Source organism: Trichosurus vulpecula, chromosome 1 (genome assembly GCF_011100635.1).
Source record: "Trichosurus vulpecula isolate mTriVul1 chromosome 1, mTriVul1.pri, whole genome shotgun sequence".
NCBI classification, from domain to species: domain Eukaryota; kingdom Metazoa; phylum Chordata; class Mammalia; order Diprotodontia; family Phalangeridae; genus Trichosurus; species Trichosurus vulpecula.
In genome coordinates, this window is record NC_050573.1 from 377,793,395 (window position 1) to 377,810,024 (window position 16,630).

Here is a 16,630-nt window from a genome sequence, read left to right on the forward strand (position 1 = left end):
TTCTACAGACACTTAAAAAGAGGGGAGGCTGAGAAGTGGAAAAAAGGGAAAAAAGCTAACTAACTATATGACCTTGGACAAGCACTTTGCACTAGATGGTTTCTGAAAGTCCTTTCAGCACTAACATTATCTGATTCTTAAGTCATCACCAGGATTCATGATGCTGATGAGCAAGCATCCCCTAATGAGGACAGCAGCTATCAATCAGTTAAATAAGAATTTTCCACATAGGTGTGAATGTATGAAGGACATTAGCATCCTGTTGATTTTCTGGCATTAGTCACAATTGTATCTTCTAGAGCTTTCTGTGTGGTGAATGCAGGGGTTCTTCCATGCAGTATCCACTATAGGTACATGTGGATATATATAGGCATTGTCTATAGGTATTGTGTGACTCACGCAGCTGATGGTGTGCCTACTGTAGTGTGCAAATTTAGCTTGTTACTTCTGTGGGAGCTTCACATGCTGTTAGATTTTTTTTTTGTACACCTGTGCTGGGGTTTGGCATATCTCTTTATGCACGAGAGTGGTCTGTATGTGTGTCCTGTGAAATACTGTGTTAAATTTCATGTGCTTGAATCTATGTTTGTCATAGATGTGTATACATGCATATCTGTGTGCCCTGATTTTGTAAATTTCAAGTTCATCTGGTACCAGGGTGAACACACCCAATATACTCTCTTTCTATGTCTATACATAGAATGCCTATGTATGTATCTCTCTGAGGGTGCTGTGTGAATGGATATGTCCTGTGCTCTGGGCCTGGGTACCTGTTCTGTGTGTATGGCTGGGATTTATATGCACATGTCCTTAGAGTAAAGTGGATAGAAGGCTATGCAGGGATGCAGGAACCTGGGTTCTAATTCTGTTTTTGACACTTGGTAGCTGTGTGACTCTGGGGAAGTCACTTCTTTCTGGCCCTTCCTTTCTCTATCTTTATAAGGAGGATCAAGGACTCTAAGGAGACTAGGATTCTCTGACCCTGTAAACACCAGAGTGTGCATGATAGGAAACATGTTGTATGTGAGTATGCTTGTTTCCCCGGGGAGCTGTGCACCTGTTCTTGTAGTCTGTGCTGTGTGCCCTATGTGTGTGTTTCTGGGAATGCCTAGTTGCTGGTGTTTGTATGTAGGTGCCCTTTCTGTGCCTGCCCCACATGTCTGTGTGGTGGTGATGGTGGTGGGGGTGTCTATACCCTGCATGTCGGTATGGGCTTTCTGGGAGTTGCCGTCCAATGAATGCAATGGGTCCCCATTCCTTTACTCGTGTCAAGCATCGTCTGTGTTTGTGTCTGTGGAAACTGTATGCTTTACATATTCAGAAATGTATATGCCCCAAGTACATCCATTCATACTCCATGTGCAAGGGCGTATATACACCTGTGTGTTCAGTGGCCACTCATGCCTTGTTCTGTGTGCACAGCATGGCCATATGTGTATTGTACTCCATGTGCCTGAGCCCGTTGTGTGTACGTGTATATGTGCACCCCGAGGGCACGTTTGTGTGCGATTCCAGTGTGCACTCCGCCCACTGCCCGCTAGCTACGACCCGAGGCGCAACCCTCCCCCCCCACCCCAGGGCTGCCCCCTCCTCCCTTCTCTCTGGCCGCCCTGATTGGCCGCCCCCTCGGGCCTCTCCACCTCTCCCCCATCCCCTCGCTCCCTCCCTTCCCGTCCCCTCCCCTCCCGCTCCATCCCTGTCACCGGTGGAGCCGGCGGCGGGTCCCCGGCGGAGCCTGCGCCGCGCTCGGCTCCCATTGGCTGCCCTCGCCTTTGTGTGCCGGGCAGCTGCGGCCCCAGCCCCGCATTTGAATGTATAGAGGGGGATTGGAAGGGAACATTTCCATGGGCCATCTGTCTCTTCGCCAGCCAGCGCTGCCGCCGCCTCAGCCTCCGCAGCCTCCGCCCCGCTGCTGCCTCCGCCACCATCCCCTCCATCCCCTCCATCCCCTCCATCCCCTCCATCCCCTCCATCCCCTTCATCCCCACCTCCTCCTCTACCACCTCCTCCGCCTCCTCCTCCTCCGCCTCCGCCTCCACCAGCGCCCGGGAGCAGCGCAACAAAGGGACCCCGCGCAGCAGCCGCGAGAGCAGCCGCCGCCGCCGCCGCCGCCCCAGCTTCCAGGATGGTCCTAGTCCACGTAGGCTATCTCGTTCTTCCAGTATTTGGCTCTGTGCGAAACAGAGGTATCGCTTTTTCATTTCGGGGTCTGCTTTGGAGCTCGGATCGCCGTGGGCATGGGGGACGGGGAATGGGGGGAGAGACCTGGGTGCTGCAGCTGGCGGGGAGAGAGGGCTTTTGCAAGAAAGCAATGTCTAGCCCTCTTTTTGGGGGGGACCCCCTGAGTGTGGGGAGCCTGCTCCCTTGAGATCTATTGTAAGGAAGTTGGGGTTTGGCTGACACGGATCTTTCCCTCCCCCTTCTTTCCTTCCTTCCTCCCCCCTATTTTTTTAATCCTTTGCGGCGGACTTGGTTCCCCCAAATCGCCCCCCCCTTTCCCAGATGCCTAGATGCTCTAAAGAGGGAGAGAGATCTGATTGTGTGTGTACGTGTGTGTCTGTATGGAGTGCCTGATTTTTATGTAGCAGTGTGGGCTTCACAATATTTTATTTTGAGGTGTGTGCTCTGTTTAATTTGTATTTTTTGTCATTAATACCAGTGGCTGATCGCTGTTTAACTGGGATCTGTGGCTCTCTCTCCTTGCACTCCCCTACCCCACCCCCCAACCTCTTGTGGGCAGTAGCATGATCTCTCTTTCTCCTCCTCCCCCTTCTCCTTTTTAACCTTTTTTTTTTGGTTTGTTTATTGCCTCTGTGTTGTGCTACCCCTTCCCCAACCCACCCCCTGTCCCCCCCCCCCTGCAATTGTCTGAAACCGCTTTTGCTGTGAAGACGGGTTAAAGATTCTTGGCGTGGTGTGGTGTGGTTGCAGTATGTGTGTGTGTGTGTATGTGTGCGTGCGTGCGTGTGTGTGTGCGTGCGCGCGCGCTCGTGTGTGTGTGTGTGTGTGTGTGTGTGTGTGTGTGTGTGTGTCCGTTTGACTTGGAGAGAGCTAGACATGTATTTCTGTTTTTCCCTGTGCCAGACTTGATCTGTATATTTGGTCCTTTGGGGATTGCAACTGTGTGTGAGGTTCAGGCTGGAGATCACCTCTCTGGCCAGGAGTTCTCCCCAACGCCATACATTTGCCACCGGGAGACAGTTACAAAGCAGCAGGCTGGCGGTGGGGGTTTTGTTTTTTAAATATGTGCTATGGGATGTGTTTGCACGGATTTCCCTCACATTCCCTTTCCCTCACATTCTGCTACAACAATAGGCTTGATTTTTTTTTCCCCTTTCTTTCTCCCCCCACCCCATTTCTTCCATTTTCTTTCAATCAAAAACAAAAACAAAAAACCAAAACAAACAAAAAAAAAAACCCCAAACCACCCCCCAGTATTCATTTAGATTCTTTTTTTTCCTTTTTTTTCTTTTTGGTATTCTGCCTTTGGATGCACATTTCTCCTCTTGGAAATGTTTCTTCTCCCTTCTCCACTCCACATTTGCCTGAAATCCCCACTGGATAATGTCACACTAAAACAGAATGATGTCTGCCCATGGAGACTCGCTCTTCTCTCAGTCAGCATTCCAGGTGGGGGTGGCCATACGCTAGTGCAGTGGGCTCCCCCTTGAAAATCGGCTGCCCTGGAGGCTTAAGTGAGCGTTAAAATGGAGACCCAGCCCTGACATAGCCAGCCCGGCCGCCAGTCCACTCACCCTCACCCTCATCCCCTGCCCCTTGTCCCCCACCCCCACCCCTCAACTCCTGGTGTGCCCAGAACCACTAGGTTGGACCGTAGGCCTGTTTGAACCGCAGTTTCTTGTGTGATGATAGAATGATGACATTCTGCATTTATCAAATCTTTTTTTTTTCTTCATTGTGTAGCACAGTGAATGGTCAACTTGCTGCTGTGTGCGCTGTGACCCTTCTGCCTCCGCATTTAGCTGTATTGTGACACCCCTCTTAACCATTTCCTGTTTCCATCTGAGGAAGGCATTGCTATTTAAGCTGCAGTATCCCCTATCTCAGGCCTGCCTGTCAATTAGAGGGAGAAAAAAAAAAGGGCGGGGTAGGGTTAGGTAGGGGGGACAGAGGAGGAGATTTTTCTGAAATGTTAATCCCCCCCCCCCTTTGTTTAAGCTTATCTCCCTATTACTTGCCATTTCCTCTTTTAGGGGTGTGGGACTGTACACTCGGCAGAAATTCAAACATGATTAAGAAGGATGTTGAGCCTAAAAGTATAATTATAATTATCCTGATTAAATCATTATCATACTCATTAATACCACCAGATCTCTAAATATCATTTCAGAAGACAAGATACAATTTCATGGCTTGAAATTCAAATTGCTTTAGCTGCTTTTAAAAAAATGTATATATATTTACTTTCCCCTTCTTTGGTCCTCTCCTCCCCTCAACTCCCCCCTCCAAAAAAAAAAAAATTTACAAGCCACTCGAAGTTCTACTTTCCTGGTGTACACACCTCCCCCCAGAGGAGCTGTAAGCAGCAAAGGGGTGTGTGTGAGACTGTGGGCAAAATTTAGCATGATATGCTAGGAACTCATGACCTTCCGATAGAGGATACTAATGCTTAAACCAACGAAGTCCTAAACCACAATCTTCTTGTAAAACTATTAGAGAGACTGTTAGCTTAAACCTGTTCTCTTTAGTTTCATTGTAGTAGTGTAGGAAACAGGCCATTTCAGAATAGCTGTAGAGAAATAACAACCATTTTTGTATCTTCATCTTGTTTAGCTAAGTACATTGCACTGTAAATTCCTGTTAAGTGGATTCATTTTGCTTTAGGTTTGGAGGCTGCGGTATCTTATTTTTCCAGTTATCTGGGTAAACATCGGCTTGCCTTGCAGCACCCAGGCATAACTGAACAAATTACATTTGGTCGGAGGCCAAAAAAAAAATTAAATTCTTCAATTTAATGTCATTTGTTGCCATTCCAGAGCCTCTAGAAATTTGGTAGACAGAGGTTCCTGGCCTAAGGGGAGTGATTGCCACAGTTCCTTAAATATTGAGGACTAGTGCATCTTTGGACATTACATGTCATGCAGCCCTGGCCCTCAGTGCTGCCCCTTTAACTGTTGGCTACCATCTGTTCCCAAAAGCCAACTGCATGCCGGATGAACTGTCTTTAAAAACCCCTGAGACAAAAAAACAGTTACCACAGAATGGAGCCCCTGATTCGGGGTCCCTCTGAAATCACAAACCCAGAGAACCTTCCAATCTGGCAAATTCGGCATTTCATGGAAGGTAAAGGGGAAAAGAGTTCCCGGCAAAATGGGTTTCCATTCAACAGGGATAGCGTGTTCTGCTGTGCTGAATTACTTCCTGTTCTTATTTTGTGGGGTAATTTTTTCTGTATCAAATATCCTTTTGGTTGTGTATCTTTTTCACCTTTTCTTGTACTAAAACTAAAGCATGATCTGTATTTTTTTACATTCCCCAGTTGACAATGTAAATCGCTCGGTTAGAGACGTTACCCTGCTGAAATGTAATGTGGTCGTGTAGCCTGGACCATCTGCTCATTGTACGCTGCTTTTGTTCTGTTGCCCTTCCGAAGCATGGTGGGCCCGGCCTTTTTTTTGTATTGTGTGCATGACAACATTGTTACACACAGAATCCACTAATACTAATATACGAATCTCTCAATAAAGAAACTAGTTTTCCTATATTAACCTAGTGTGCTTTTTCTCTTGCTGTTTCCCCATTTATTGTCGTATCCTGCTGTTTAGATTTTTTTCCCTTGCTTTTCTATCCCCACCCTCACCTACTTCCACCCCACCCCCCCATTGTAAGGTTTGAGTGAATGCCTTTTTTTTTTTTTTGGTTGTAATAGATATGGTGACTTTAATCTCATCTACCCCATATCTCTTTCCATTAGCAGTCTGGGGCACAAGGATAAAAATCCTGCATCCCACAAAGGGGGGTGGGGGTGGTCCACATCCACTGGGCTCTTGGCATAGTCCTCTCCTACTGTGGAATGAATGGCTCACTTGGGTACACACCTTATCCTTAGCTGTTGGGGAGTACCTAATGACTACTCCTCATTGCCTTTTAATTCCCTAGTAATATGGGGGTCAGGATTAAGATGCTGGTAATCTAGGAGCCAACACCAAATGTGAGAAAAGGGATATAGTACTGAAAGACCATTTGTTTGTTTAAAACTACTTCCTCTCCTGTATTTACAATGGTACCCATAATAGAGATTTGTGTCCTAGTCTAAGCAGGAAGAGGCAAGGTCATATGTTCAGTGTACCCGAGGTTAGCACCACTTTCTGTGAAATAGATACCTACCACAGCCACATATACATATATATGTATGTGGATAGATGTATATTAAAAATAGTTGAACTCTGAGATTGAAACGTTGCCTTAGAATTCCTGGTCAGGAGGCTCTTTGAAACAGAGCCCTGTTTCAATTCATCAAGTTAAACAGCAGGACCAGGGATGGTGGGAATAAGAGCACAGCTCTTCTGGGCTGTCTTTGTTTGACAGGGATGTGCCAGAGGTGCTGCTGCAGCCTATTTCCCAGATCCCCAGTGGCCAAAACCATTCCATACCACAATGAAAATTGGTTAAACTGTGGCACTTGCAACCTGGTTAAGAAAAATGACTTCTGACCTCTGTCATTATATTTAGTGGATTTTTCTGGGGGGAGGAAGGGGAGGAAATCAGGACTCCTCACCTCCAAAAAGAGATCCCCCTTTAAAAAATGCACATGTATTGTATAGGCATTTGAAAAGAAAGTATTGAAATGCTTTTTTTCTCTCCTCCAAAGTGGAAACCAAATTCAAGCATTTGTCAATTACACCTATTCAATTTCTAGCCCTGAACAAGCCTTGTTAAATGAGGCATGTTAGACACCAATGACATCAGTTGATTAAAGAAATTCACGGTTCCTTCAAATGGTCATCATTTTGGAGAGCCGTATCATTTTGCAAGGCAGTGCCTCCTCGCTTCCTCCAAGCCGTATCCTGAGTTTTCCTCTTCCATAATCCTTTTCCATGTATCTGGCCATCATGTCCCTCCTATGTGATCACACACAACACTCTTTTCTCTCCCTCTTGGTGTAATCTCTGCTCTGGCCCTTTGTTCTCTCGCTAGCCTACCCTATTCCAGATTGGGAAGCTTAGCTGACTTGCTGTGACACACGTACACACATACATGTAACAGAGGGAGGCTTGTGCTGTAGTTTGCATGAGAGAAAACATGCATGCCTACGGGGCTGATCATTTGATGACGTGACTGATTTTGTTTGTTTTTGTTCTTGTTTTTGTTTTTATTTTTTTGTTTTTGTTTTCTTTTTACATGAGGCAACTTTCAATTGTGTTTGTGGTCCGACCAAACTAGACCAAACCAAACCAAACCAAAACAACCCTTTCCCCCAACCCAACCCCAAACAGTAACAATAAATGTCCCCAAACCAGAAAAAAATAAAATAAAAATCAAACACAAAAAACCTCCCCAGACAAGTCCTAGTCCTGTTAATGCCAGGTACCCCAGGGCTGTGTCTGTCCTAAACAGCAGCCTCGTTCTAGCAAGATTAATCAACCCCAAATTTTGTTTTTGCAAATTAGTGGTAAAGCATGTCAAAATTGTTTGGTTAATACATTTTGGGGTTAGTTTAGTAATCTAATAATACAAAAAACTATTGGATTAATGGGAACTCACACTAAGCAATTTATCATACGCATACTATATATTGACCTGGCTTGTTAGAGGCACATTCATATCAAGGAGAGTACATTTTCCCCCTTAATTCCACTACCCTGGCAACCAAAAAGCTTTCATAGTTCATTTTCACTTTCTAATCCATCTAACACATCTCTGGTTTAATAAGTTTGACACTGGGGTTTTGGGAAAGTCATCTATTAAGTTGATTCTTCATACTGCAGGCTTTGAAAAAAAATGGAAGACTGGTAAGTTACTATGACAGCTCCAGGTTCTGAGAGAGGGACCTTCTCTCCCCAAACCAGTGTGGGTTGAAGCCAACCTGACTTAATTAATGAGTTTCCTTAAATAACAGTTTTCCATAAACTGGCAAATATTATTAACATACAAGATGAAAAAAAAGTGACTGGCTTTATACCCTCATATGCAGCTTGCAAACACTGCCAATATTTCTTCTTCTCATCTGCAGCACCCCCTCCTCCTCTCCCTCCCCCTACTTTGTCCCCTGTCCTTGAAATAAGCATACTGGAGTGTCACATTTGGAAACCTGTGGTTTACTAAGTCAAAGGGGAGAAGACAATTCAGAGAGGACTATTCTGCACTCCAGATACACTGGTCTGGTCTGTTTCCTGGAGCATAACATTTCAAGTGAAGGGAATACTAATAATCCCTGAAGGGAATTGGTCTTACTTTCTCAGGCTGACCACAAGACAAATATGATTTGATGTAAGTCTCAGTTTCTCCAGGGCCATGAAGCTCTTTGAAGGCCTCATTTCATTTACTTAGTGTAGGTATTAATAAATCGAAATAGTATGTTAGTATCTTCTTAGTATTGGTAAAGGGCTTTTTGGGTGGGGTTCACCAAAAGATGGATCTCTGGGCTTCCAAACAAATGGAGAAATGGTATATTTGCAAGACCCCAAATGTCAGCACAACCCAAGGACTTTTCTTTTTTTAAAGAAAAAAAATGAAACTAAGCCAATTGCAATGCCTGGATCTTCATCCATCTCTCCTTCCATCCATCCATCCATCCATCCATCCATCCATCATTCATCTATCCAACCATAACCATCTATGAATCTGTCTATCTAACCAACCAACCGTTACTTAATAAGCACTGGTTTTAGTGGAAAGAGTGCCAGATTTGGAGTCAGAGGTCCTGGATTTGAATCCCAGACCTCACTGTCTAAGTGACCTTAGATAACTGACTCAATTTCTCTAGGCCTCCATTTCCTCATCTGTAAAATGAAGAGATTAGACTAGATGACTTCTGAGGTCCTTAAATAATTTTCAGCATTAAATTTATCATCTTACGATCCTTTGTGTGTACCACTGTGCAAAGCAATGGAGGCATATTAAAAAGTGTGAGACTATCTCAGCCCTCTGTTCTATAATCTTTTGGGAAGACAAGCCATACATGTGTATGAAGATGTGTAGATGTATTTGTATATATACACATACATGTACATATATATATGCATATATACATGTATTATATACATGTGTGTGTATGTATGTGTATTTCATTTACACATGAAATGAGGTGGGGGGTCAGACTAGAAGACTTCTGGGCTCTAAAATTCTATAATTCTTTGAAAGATCAGAGGAGAGAGAGGTCACATGTGAGCAGGAGTGAGCAGGGAAGGCTTCATGGAGAAGAGTAGTAGATAGAGAGGATTTGGATATGCAGAGAGCACAGGGGAGAAGATTCCAGGCAGAAGAACAGCATGAGCAAAAGTGGGACTGGGCATGATATTTTCCAAGGCTGAGGTGGCTGAAGAGAAAGTTAGAAAGACAGGTAAGCAATGGAAATCCCTTAAGGTCAGTCAAAGGGATTTGACATTTAATCTGTAGAAAATGGGGAGACATTAGAGGTCTTTGATCAAGCGAATGGAAATCAAGTTAATGACCCTTCATTAAGTTCTATGTGCAAGATACTAAATGCTGAGGATGCAAAAATGGCAAAAACAGTCCCTTGTCCTCAAGGATTTTACAATCTAATGGGAGAGACAAGATGCGATCAACTGTGCACAAATATGACATATACAGGATAACCTGGAGATGATCTCAGAGGGAAGTATGGCATGGGGGGTGGTGGAGGATGGGGGACCTGGAAAGACTTCTTACAAAAAGTGGGAGAACCTAATGAGTATGTTCAGATATGGGAGTTGGATGTAGGAAGGAGATATTGGGAGTTAGGAAGTCAATTTGGAAGCAACTCTAGTAAGCCAAGCATGAGGAGATGAGGCAGTGTGGAGCAATAGATAGATGGATTTGGAGTCAGGAAGACCTGGGTTCAAAGTGCATGTTGGAGCACTAGCTGTGTGATCCTGGGCAAGTCACCTAAGTTTACTGTACCTCAGCTTCTTCGTCTGTAAAATGAGAGGGTAGGTCTCAATGTCCTTTAACTCTAAATCTATGATCCTATGAATTATAGTGGTGGCAGAAGAAAGGTACAGATGCCAGAAACATGGTGAGGAAAGAATGGATGGGACTTGGCAACTGATGAATGGCATTGGAGGCTGAAGGAGAGGGAAGAGACAAAGGTGATGAATTATGAGTCTGCATGACCAGGAGGGTGGAAGTTCTATGCACAAAGATAGGAAAGTTGTAAGGAGGAACTGGCTTTTTGGAGGGGAAGATGACTTCAATTTTAGGCAAATCAAGGTCCAGGTCTAAGTGAGATATCCATGCAGGCATATAGGAAACTGTGGCTGGATCCTTTAAAAAAAGGTTAACATTGATGTTTTGAAAGATAGATGGTGGGAAATACACTTAAAAGTAATAATCATGCTTTTAACTTTTCAAAGCATTTTTACAGATGTGATAGAGTAGAAAGGTAGAAGGACATAGTTCAAATCCCAACTCCGTTACTACGTGTATGACCTTGAATAAGTAATTTAATGTCTCTGGACCTCATTTTCCTTATCTGCAAAATGAGGTGGTTGGGCAAGATGACCTTCCCACTCTAAACCTCTGATCCTACAATCTAGGACATGATGAATGATTCCCCTGTAAGTGTGGGCAATGATAGGGGTAGAAGTGTTGGTATCCTCATTTTTACAGGAAATAAGAGACCCAGGGTTTGCAAGTAACTTAGCCAAGGTTAACCAGGGAAATAAGGGACATTTTTATATGATTTATATTGCGGATCATCTTGTGCATCATCCAGAAGATACTTAGGGACTACCAGTGGTTCATATAATAATAACAATTGACAATGGCTAACATTTCTATAGCGCTTAGTCTGTGCAAGTCACTGTGCTAATGAGCATTTTACAATGATTATCTCATACTATTTTTTAAGAAGTGCTGGTACAGACAAATCCTGGTAGATGGAAAGAAAGGAGGAAATGGGCAAGGGTTATTAAGTGGCTGGTGAAGAAGTGAGGAAGGTAAAGCGAAGAAATAGAGAAGGAAAAGGGCAGCAAAAAGAGGCAGGAGAGTTTGATTTCACATGGGAGACTTGATCAGAAGAGGAGGCATGGATAGAACAGTGGAAGAGGAAAGCTCTTGACTAAACACGTTTTTGAAGAGACTGGAAGAAAGAGTGGCTGAAGCTAGGGTGTCCAAGTTCAACTGGGAGACTGAAAAGGGCAGAGCGTAGATGTGAGGTGAATCAGAGAGAGGAGGAAGGAGAAATGGGCTTCAGAGGCATTATTAAGCCTTACCTCTGTATGGGAAAACAGGTGAGTGAATTCTTACCTCCTAAACAAAGAGCTGCCTCTTTGGTGATCTGTGCTGAAAGAAAGCCCTCTCCCACAGGGAAATTGCTCTTCCCTGGTGCATGGAATTCCTCCATTAGTGAACTACTCAGGGGACCATTGATCGATTTTTAAAGCTGGATATGATCTCAGATAGTTGTGGTGTCAGAGGAAAGAGTCCTCCCAGAATTAGAGTCAAAAGATTTGATGACTCTGTTACTTCCTAGCTGTGTGGCCATGAATGAGCCACTCAGGCTCTTTGAGTCTCAGTTTTCTCATCAGTAAAATGGGTCTAGTAATAGTTGTAATACCTCCCTCAAAGGGTGATTGTGAAGAAAGGGCTTTTAAAATGCTGTTAGCTAGTCTAACTCAGAGTAAAGCATTGCTCTTTCCTTTTTAGTCCTCCCTTAAAATGAAAATGTAACTGTAAATTTTCCAGTCTGGAAAATTATTACCTTATTTTTATTTATTATTTTATTTATTTACTTAATATTATATTATATATTATATAACATATATTATTTATTTACTTTATTTATTACCTTGATTACCTTAGATCCAAAGCCAGTGGTCTAAGTTGGGATTTTGGTTCACCAAGGAAAATTTTGCAAAGGAGACTTACTATTATTATTATTTTTAGCCACTGCTCCAAGAATGTTCTTCCTATGCTAAAAGAAGTTATTGGATAGTAGTTATGATTGCTTATACTCAAAACACCTGACCACTATGAATATTGAATCCCACACCTGCTGGACGAGGAAACGGAAAAACAGAGAAGGTGAATGATTTGCCAAAAGTCACACAGCAAGCAAGTTGGGGTGGTGGGGGTGGGAAGGGGTAGGGAGGGTGGGGAGAGTCTGACTCAAATCTAACCTTGATGGTGACTGCTAGTCCAGAGTTCCATCTGTGGATTCCTTCAGTGCCTTGACAACCCCTAGGCACTAGCTTGAAAGAAGTATGTGCTCCCCCCCTTTTTTTTAGTGCTGCCCAAACCTTGAATAGATCTGCTTTGATTCTTAGCAGAACTAAGCCTGGGGCCCTTTTCTTGAGGCTCTGGTCTCTCAATCATGGCCATAAACGGATGGGTTTCTTGTTACCCAGTCTTAACTAGAAAGCCTTGATGTTAATGTCTTTTGATGGAATTGAAATGCCATGGGTCACAAGTTTACTCGGTCCTGATTTAACTGCTCCACTGCCACAGCTGATGTTGGCTATCTATACGTGTGCCCATGCACGTGCATGTGCACGCTTGTGCACATGTGGGTAGGGGTGTTGACAGGGAGAGAGAGAAGGGCATAGAAGGAACACCATCCCTAACTAGGTTCATCCCTGTCAATGGCAATCTATTGGGCACCGTGCTTTTAGTGGAGCCAATCAGGGGAAAATGGTTAGGGCTGGGGGGGAAGTGAGATGTGGCTCCAAAATCAGGAGCCCTGGTCTCTGTGATGGGGGCCCAGCCCCTAGCGTACTATGTGATCCTGCACAAGTTACTTTCTATCTCTGAACATCATTTTCTTCTTTTATAAAATGGGTTGCATTTCTTAACTCGCAGGATTGTTATGAGAAAGGGCTTTGTAAATCTGAAAGTGATTTGCATCATTTTCATCAGAAAATAGCCCAGTGAGCTATTTAAAAAATATATTTACCACATCCTGAGGATCAAGTGAAATCATGTTTGTGGAAACATTTTGGAAAGCGAGTATAAGGCGTTATTATCATTTTAATAACAATGACGATGGGGAATAATAAAAAGAGCTCAAAATTGGGCATCAGAAACCCTTGATTCAAGGTTCTAGCACCAGATGTGCCACTTACTGGTGTGATTCTAAGCCATTCGTTTAACCTCTCTAAATCAGTCTAACTTGATTCCATCTAACATGAGAGAATAGGACTAGAGGATCCTTTCCAGCTCGAATATTCTAGGATTTCCTGTTCCTATTTATTCAATGTACTTTTCTTACATTATTTCATTTCCTTCTGTGAAGAAGATAGTATTAGTGACCCACTTGGCAGGTGAGGGAACTGAGGTCTGGAAAGTTCAAGTGACCCACCTTAGAGGCAGTAAGGATCCTAGCCATGACTAGACCTTCACTGTCCTGACTCTGAGCCTAGGGTTATTTTTATTCCCACACCCCAAAGCCTTGCTCACTGTAGCCTTTAAGCAAATAAGGTTCCCACTGGAATAGACTTTTTATAAATTCATTTCCATTGAACTGTCTCACTGAGCTGAGCTGCTACAAAGCAGAACCTAGTGGGGGAATGAATGGGAAGGTGGGGAAGCAGCAGGGCAGAAATGGGGCATCACTTTCCCAGAGCCAGCCGCAGTTCCCTACCCAGCTTTAGGAACAATGACAGAAGTGTCTCCCACCTCATCACCTGCCATGCACCTGAGGGAGCAGGCATTGCAGTGGTTTTCCGGATGAATTAGCCCGGTGGAGTCTGGGATTAGGAGGTGGGGTAAGGATGTGGGTGACTGCAGTCTTGGCATATGTCTGCTGGGGGTTGGGGAGAAAGGGGTATAGAATTGGATGGCTGGGTGCTCAGTGGAGCTTTTAGAAGCCAGAGAAGGTGAGAATTCAGCTAACACCTGTTTGAGGAAAGGACAAGAAGCCATTCCAATGCCCTTAGGTCTCACTCAGTTCCTGCAGAAGGGGAGAGGAGAGGGAAGTATGCTCTTTCAAGTTTTCTTCTCTCCCTCTCCCATTTGACTATGTGTCTCATCCCCACATTACCAGAGGTCACAGCTGGAGGGAAAAGGCTATTAGATGTGAGTCAATTTTAGGTAAGTCTAAAAGACAGAGAACATTTTCTTCTTCCTCACCTTCCCACCCCCACCCTCCTCCCATTTTTATCACCTGCCCTGGTGTTGGCTTGCTGCTTCTGCCTGCCCAAGTTTCTCTCATTCTCACTATGTCTCTTATGGCAGCCTGCCTAATTTTTTAATGTCACATCTTTTTAAGGGTAGGATTTCTTATCCTTTTCTGTGTCATGGACCCCTTTGGCAGTCTGGTGAAGGCCCCCTTCTCAAAATAATATTTTTAACTAATTGAAGGAGATGCCAAATTTCAGCTAGAGGTTAGTGAAAAAAAGATGTGATTTTTTTTCCAATCCAGGTTCATGGATCCTCTTGAAATCTATCCATGGATTTCCAAGGAGTTAAAAACTCCTGCTTTAAGGACCCTAGGTTAGGAACCCCTGCTCTACAGGTTGCTTTCTATGTATAAAAGAATATTGGTTAAGGGAAGTGGAGATATTTAACCTGGAAAAGAGTAGATTTAGCACCCCTCCCCCCAAGAGGCTTTGATGGTTATCCTCAACTATTTAAAGGGCTGGCATGTGGAAAAGGGACTCAAGTGGTTCCATTTCTCCCCAGGGAGTGCACTAGGAGCAATGGGTGGCAACTGTAGAAAGCAGAATGGAACAGAAAACCTTCCTGATAATTAGAACTCTCCCAGAGAGGAATGGGCTGCCTCCAGAGCTGGTGAACTCCCTGGAGGAGTGACCATTTGTTGGGAATGCGGTAGAAAGGCTTCATTCAGATAGGAGTTGGACTCAAGATTCCTCTGAGATGATTCCCAACACTGTGATTGGGTGATTCTGATGTGGGTGCTAATGCATATTCACAGGGGCCTCCTCAAGACACTACACCCTAACCCAAAGAAAAGACTCATAGGATGGAAATTTTTCAGTCCCTAGGCTGACTGCTGAAGGTTGAGGAGCAGCAATATTTTTAAAGGGGGGAAGGGATGCTTTCAGAGTACTTCTATAACAACATACAGAGCTTGTCTCTTCTACCTCCTTGGGAGGGTCCTCTTGAAGAGTTAAGGGAAATCAGGATTTTGGAGAAGGTAGAAAATGGAAGGAGAAGGGAAGAAAGAACTTGCAGAAAAGCCTTGTATTTTTCTACCTACCTCTAGAGAAAAGCTCTCAGCTGCTAGAGGTCCTCCCCTACCCCTCCTATGCTAGAGGGGAAAGAACACTAGGACTCAGCCTCGGTTTAAGTTTGCGCTCTGACACTTACTGCTAGTTGCGTGACTGAGGGCAAGCCACTTCATCACTCGGGGCCTCAGTTTCCTCACTTGTGAAAAGTGGATTGTAATAAGTGTTTTATGGACCATAATGTGCTATGGAAAATGTGAGCTGCTGTTATTGCTGTTGCCAATTTCCACCATATAGTGAAGGGTGTCCTAATGAGGTTCTGGTGTACAGGCAAGAGATTGTTTATCACTTCTCCAAATAAGAGTTCAAGGGGCTTATTGTGGTCTGCAGGAAAGACCACTGTCCTAGGAGGCTGGGGAACTACTTTGTAGTCTGGCTGCAATAGGAAGAATATCAGTTCTGGAGCTGGAGGATCTGGGTTAAAAATTTAACTCTACTAGCTATTCCTTTGGGTGACTTTGGTTAAGTCATTTAAGTATTCCAGGCTTTAGTTTCCTTAGCTATAAGATGAGGGGTTTAGACTAGACTATCTCCAAAGTCCATTCTAGCTCAAAATCTGTGATCCTATCTCTCTTGTCTCTTAGGGCCATTGGGAGGAAAGTGTTTTGTTAACTTTAAGGAATAATAGCTAACATTTAAATAGTGCCTTAACAAATTGGTGAGTTAGGAGCTATTTATTGCTCCCATTTTACAGATGAGGGAATTGAGGCTGAGGTGAAGTGACTTGCCCAGGGTCATACAGCTAGTCGCTATCTGAGGTGGGATTTGAACCCAGGCCTTTCTGACTCTAAGTCCACCACTCTATTTTGTAAGTGCCTTTATACATGTGAGTTATTGTATGAGTTGGAGTAGATAACCTTCCAAGATTCTGTTCAGCCAGATGACAGGTATTAGGTGCCAACTGTGTGCCCAGCCCCATGCTGATGTGGAGGAGGCAAGCAAAAGAGAAGGCGCAGTCCCTGTTCTTGAGAAGCTCACAGGCAAGCTGGGGATGTGCACGTGTGAAGCATTCTAGAGAACAATGCTGTCCGTCCTGGACTGCAAAAGACCTGTGATGAGTAATGCAGGCTAGAAAGGCTGTAGAAAATCAGAGAAGGAGTGGTAAGGAAAGGTTGTACGGGGCAGGTGGCACGTGAGCTGGACCTTGAAGGGTAGATCAGTTTGGGATGGGCAAAAAGGAGGGGAAGGGCTTTCTATGTCTGGATGAGTGGATTGCACCAAAATCCAGATAAGGAGGAGAAGCAGAAGACTGGCTTGCCTAA

At 44.2% G+C, this 16,630-nt stretch overlaps 1 protein-coding gene across 1 annotated transcript in view; it reads left to right on the forward strand.

Moving 5' to 3' along the window:
- The first annotated feature begins 2,119 nt into the window (after positions 1-2,119).
- RNF165 (ring finger protein 165) overlaps positions 2,120-16,630 on the forward strand; it is a 164,899-nt gene continuing 150,388 nt past the window's right edge. The window contains exon 1 of the mRNA XM_036741787.1: positions 2,120-2,186. Within this exon, the coding sequence (XP_036597682.1) occupies positions 2,126-2,186 (61 nt within the window). The 5' untranslated portion in view covers positions 2,120-2,125. The remainder of the gene's footprint in view (positions 2,187-16,630) is intronic.